Below are 5,618 nucleotides of genomic sequence, written 5' to 3'. Positions count from 1 at the left end.
AAGGCCCATAAGTAAAAAAAATAGTGAACAAGCTGCAAAAAGCTGGGTGGGCCACGACCCATTCGGCTTTGCCGTGGCTCCGCCAGTGAGGACCAGCACAGATGCACCGCCGTGGCCTGAGCAGGTTCAAGCAGCGAGTGCGGCGCCCTATGGAGAAACTGCCCACAAATTGGATGAGCAGCAGTTGCAACAACGTTCGAAGAGGCAGCGTCCTAAGGAGCGCGAAGGGTACGCTGGCCCCTGGCAAGGGAAGAGGATATGAAAAAGGGGACTTAGAAGATAACATGATGGCCTAATTGCTCTGAGACTTGATTTGCCACGTGTCAATCGTGGGAGGTGGTCTCACGATAGAAAGCGTACGATGTGGGTTGTACATAATTTTTTCAATTGCCATATGGATGCATCGATGAGTGTGGCCGTGTGGGCTGAATATTAAATATCGTTGTTTAATTCTGCCACATATTAAATAGCAACATATACAATGTATGACCTGTGCTAGACCCCTGAGACGTGGAGTCTTTGTGCAACCACACTGGTCTTGAAAAAACTTTGAATTACGAGCTGCACAAAAGAAAAAAATCATGGACTTTGATAAATGAATAGTGCATGTGCTAAAAAGTCATAAATATTTGTAGCTCTCACCTAACGTATTTTATCATAAAAATTTACACAGATGTAATTTATGTATCTAGATATATGTGTGCGTTTAAAAAAAATATGAAACATAAAAATATAAATTTTGAATTTTCAAATTTTCACCTCCATGAAGCTCAAGCTTCATTTAGCATTTTCAAGATTGCGAAGGTTTGCACAGTTTTTTTATTAGTAATAGTCGAGTGGCCTATAAACCCCGTCCCACCTCCATTCCCCCCAACCCCAAACCCCTCGACCACGAAAACCCTAAACCCTCTTCGCCGCCGCCGCCAGCCATGGCCCTCTTTGCCGCCGCCCGCCGCGCGGTCTCCTCCTCCCTTCCCCTCCTCCGCGCCTCCGCCTCCCGCGGCGCGGCCTCCCGTGGCGCGGCCCTTCTCCGCCCCCTTGCCGCCGCCGCGGCCCGGCCGATGCCCTTCTCCTCGGCGACCGCGCTGAAGCCGAGCTCCGACGACGAGCTCCTCCGCATCGTCAAGGCCGAGATCAAGTTCGCCGAGGACTGCGACGACCACGACCGGGTTCGTTCGTCCGCCCGCCCGCTCCCCGAAACCTTTAGTGCTGCTGCTGCCAATTTAGATCTGTCGCTGGCTTGCGGCCCGAATCCCTTCATCTGTGTATAGTTGCAGTCTGATGTTCCCGGAGGGAGTTAATTGGGTAATCTGTCGCCGTGAGGCAGTTGAGATTTCGATTAGCGTTCACCTGCAGCGGTAGGATTGGAAATGGTGATAGATATTGATATTCCCCACTCAGAAGGGAGGGATTTTCCTTATGTAATTTAGGAATTTCGTTACTCTGGCCATGCCCGCAATCTCCCTGCTGCAGTTGATAGCGTAATTCGAATTTCAGAGTAGTCTCTGTTAGTACGACCCGAGGGTTTTCTTCGCTAAGTTAGGCTTATGCTCGCTTTGTGTCAGCCCCTTGCTGTCCATGTTAACTTCGTCTGATGGTACCCATAGATTTGACTTTCAGTGTTGGTGATTCTGCAGTTGCTGTAGACTACTATAGTGTTGAGTGTCTAGTTTTTGTAGTCTACACTTCTTGCATAAGGATTTGCATGCGCCTTGTACCATGAATAATTTTGGGAATTGCGAATCGGTTCTTTCTTACTACAGTGTTGATGCTATAGTATGGCCCTGTTCGTGGTGGAGGTTTCGTTACTTGTTTTATGCTGCTTAGGTTGTATATCAGTGCAATTTGGTGATATGTTTGGCTGGGCTCTGCTCTTTTCACAGTTAACGTTTCTTGTCACTCTACAGCTTGCATGCTTGCCATACCAGACCACCAGTGTTCCGCTGTTATGATAAACTGTTCAATTATTTGCATGGTTCTCTGTCTTTTACACTGGTTGCTTTTCTTTAACTGCACCACTTTCATGCACTGAGTTGAGTTTTATGCGTCAAACAATCTGTTTTGACAAGGCTCACTGATGGGTACTTTCTTTATTAGGTGCATTTATTTGTATATACCATATTGTTTCACGTTTTTTTTCCAACTTATTGTTGAATGTTGAGTCTAAGGTTCCAACATAAAGGCATATATGCTTCTGCAGTCATGCTTGAGTATTTCTAGCCGGCTGGAGTGAGATTGAACTCGAACAGATAGTGGTTGCTAACATACCAACTCAATATTGCAAAGATTTACTCATATCTTAATTCATGCTTGAGAAACCTAGACGGGGTCTTTGGATGTAGTAGGAGTGTAGAACAGAAGGTAGGTGTTCTGACTGCGTATGAAATGCAATGGTTTTGTCTGCTACATAGAGTTATTATGATTCAGCAATGTAATCTTCCAGACCTTTTGGAAGGGTATCTAATCCATAATTAGCATTTCGGGAGAGAAAACATGAGGGCTGAATAAGGATTGAGTTACCCTTTTTGTCTTGCAGCGACACTATTTTTTACATTCAGCTTTACTGTGAGCAAGTTTGGTGTTCATTTTAGTAGTGTTGAGTTTGTGTGTTCAGAGCCTCACCTTTTCCATCTTATTAAGCAGGTTGAGGAGATCCCAGATAGCTTCCCTTTCAAAATCACCGACAACAAGGGGCTTAATGACATCACTCTTACAAGAACTTACCAGGGTGAGAAGATCGAGGTTCTGGTTTCCATGCCCAACCTAGTCACTGGAGACGAGCCGGAGCATGACCAGGACGAGGATGACAAGGAGAAAGACGATGATCAGGATGACGGCGAGAAGCCCCCGAAATCCAGCCTTCCCCTCACAGTCACCATCACCAAGAGCGACGGTCCAAGTCTCGAATTCACCTGCACCGCCTATCCTGACGAGATCCTCATCGATACCTTGTCCGTGAAGCAGCCCTCTGAGAAATTGGAAGAGGACTACATTGCATATGAGGGTCCTGACTTCAAGTAAGAACACAAACCATGGCTTGGCCATTTTAATATCTTGGGTAACTGAACATGCTTACCCGTCGCTGCTTGCTGATGTTGTATGCTTGGTCTTTGTGACGTGCAGTGACCTGGACGAGAACCTGCAGAGGGCATTCCACAAGTACCTGGAGCTGCGCGGGATCACGCCCATGACAACAAACTTCCTGCACGAGTACATGATCAACAAGGACAGCCGGGAGTACCTGTTTTGGCTCAACAAGCTCAAGGATTTCGTCAAGCAGTAATCTAGAGATTACAAGTTATGATCCCTAGCATAAAGACGAGCCAATGTGCTTTGCACATCCTGTTCTGAGGCCTTCGGGCTTCGGAACTCAAAACTGCTCCGTGTTTAGTATATGATGACGATGTGTATGCTTACCATCGTGTTTTGGATCGCTTTTTTGGCAGTGTGGAAACGACTGGGTGATGTTAGAGTTGAAACCTGGGCAGGGCTTCAGATAGAACACTTCGTTAAGTAGCGTGCTATTTTTTTTGTGAACAAATAATTATGCTCTGTGTGTGTGAAGGTTTCCACACAGTGTTTCACCTGCGTGGAGTTTGAAGCATATGCGTAACTTTTGCCTGCCTGCCTGCCTGTTGTCTTATCTGACGCAGTGTTTCACTAAATTGAGGTGAAGTAGTGTAAATAAATGTGTAGGCGCCTGCTAGGTTGTTGAGGCGAACAAGGTGAATTTGTGCCTGTTGTGGGATGCACCGTGACCTCTGAGCAAGTTCTCTTTGAGGAGTGCCAGCTCGCGCAGGTCCTCTCCAGCACCCTCATGTACCACCAACTCCACGGCAACCCAGCTCGCGAGGATGGCGATGACGGCGACGAGGAGTAGACTAGTATGCACCCTGTAGTATGAACTTCCGTATGCTATGTTTAATTTCTGTTTTTATTTAGTATGAACTTTGGTATGTACTATGAACTCAGGTATGCTATGTTTATGTATGACGAACTTCGGTGATCCAGTTTTAAGCGCAAACTGCAAGTTTGAATATGCCGGCTCAGGACAGTTGATAAGGGAAGCAAACCAAATCTGAAAAGCTAGACCCAGCGCAGCCATGGCTCCCGCGACCCCGCGCCCGCAGCCGGCGGCTCCGCCTTGATCTTCTTCTTCCGGCCGCCATTTCAACCGCCGAGACCAGATCCGGGCTGCTCTCCGTGTCCTCTCTCAGCTGCACTCCTTCTCCTCTCCAGGCTCTCGCGGTGCTGCCCATGGCCCTCGCGTCCGCGTCGTCATCTTCGACTCCGTCGGCCGCCTCGACTGCTGCCGCCGCCATGGCTGCGGCTGCTCTTGCCTCTCGCAAGGCTGCCCCGGCTGCTGGTGGGTGTCTGTTCCGCGCTGGCGCTGGACTCCCGCCGCGGCCGTTCGTGGCAGCATCTCCGGCGGCAAATTGGGCATGCTCTCTCTGCTGGTCTCCCGGCCTCCCTCGGCCGGCGTCGCTGCGTTGTCCGACCTGGTGGATGGAGGGCTTGGGCTGCCGCGGCTTGGGTGTCTCCCGTCCCCGGCCTCTGATGATGTTGCTCCTGCCAGCGCCGCGCCGTCAACCCTGATTGCTGCTGTGGGCGCGCCGTCCCCGACTCCTGCCGGCGCTATTACGTCGTCCTTGGCTCCTGCAGAAGCCCCGCCACCCTCGGCTGCGACTGCTGAAGCGCCGTCCACGTCTCCTGCTGGCTCCGTCACATCGTCCTCGACTCCTGTGAAAGCGATGCCGTCCTCAACTCCTGTCGGCACGTCGCCGGATCTGGGCACCAAGCAACCTGTTTCGTGGAGCTCTCTTACCAAAGACGAAGAAGGTGAAGATGACGACGAGCTGGCCCCGCAGACACCGCCACCGGCTACCAAATCCCCAGTTCCCCGCTTCCGGCTACTCGACCGGACATGACGTGTGATGCAGATTCGTGGGGAGGTTGGCAGGAGGTGCTGCCCCGGCGCAACATGCAGCTCCAGGACTCACTAGCCCCTGCATTGGCTCCCCGTCCTGGCTTTGTGGTAGATGTTGCAGATGCCTCCTTCCTGGTCACCGTGCAGTGGTTTGTCGAGATCCTTTTAGGTGTTCTCGGTGCCTTGAGAATGGTTATCGAGCTCGTGAGTGCCGCAATGTCTGGCGCCCCCTCAGCTTCTTGGGAAGCCCTACTGTGTTGTCGTTGCCTCGCGTTCCCGTTGGGCACCAACAAGTTTCAGCTCCTCGCAAGGTCCAGAAAGAAGCCTCACCCCTCTCGAAGACATTTTCTCGTGATTCTTGGGCATCGATCGTTGCTACTCCTGCTGGCTCTGTGGCCTCGGCGGATATCCCGGTGCGGCCTGCCTTGGGGAGCTAGGCCGAGCTGCTGCGTTCTGAGCTGCTTGGTATGGGTTCCTTTCGGTTCGAGGAGACGGTCCAGCCTCTGCGTGATGTCATTGACTTCATGCAAGGTTGGATGTTGCGGATGGAGGGCTTCATGGAGCATGCTGAGGCTGCACTACGTGAGCTCTCCCTGGCGCTGCCTGTGTTGCGCCCTTTGGTTGTGCCTGGTGACAACTTCGAGATCGAGAGGGGAGCTGAGCTTCATGGTTGTTTCTCCCCTCGTGCTAG

At 51.0% G+C, this 5,618-nt stretch overlaps 1 protein-coding gene across 1 annotated transcript; it reads left to right on the top strand.

Moving 5' to 3' along the window:
* Nucleotides 1-864: 864 nt before the first annotated feature.
* LOC123077042 (uncharacterized protein At2g39795, mitochondrial) lies at nt 865-3,604 on the top strand. The gene is made up of 3 exons (XM_044499243.1): nt 865-1,169; nt 2,644-3,017; nt 3,124-3,604. Exons 1-3 carry the CDS (start codon nt 930-932, stop codon nt 3,281-3,283), a joined length of 774 nt encoding a protein of 257 aa, XP_044355178.1. The 5' UTR covers nt 865-929; the 3' UTR covers nt 3,284-3,604.
* Nucleotides 3,605-5,618: the final 2,014 nt, after the last annotated feature.

Source organism: Triticum aestivum, chromosome 3D (assembly GCF_018294505.1).
Source record: "Triticum aestivum cultivar Chinese Spring chromosome 3D, IWGSC CS RefSeq v2.1, whole genome shotgun sequence".
Classification (NCBI taxonomy): domain Eukaryota; kingdom Viridiplantae; phylum Streptophyta; class Magnoliopsida; order Poales; family Poaceae; genus Triticum; species Triticum aestivum.
The sequence above is the reverse complement of the archived record's forward strand: the minus strand, read 5'-3'. Positions and strand labels throughout refer to the sequence as shown.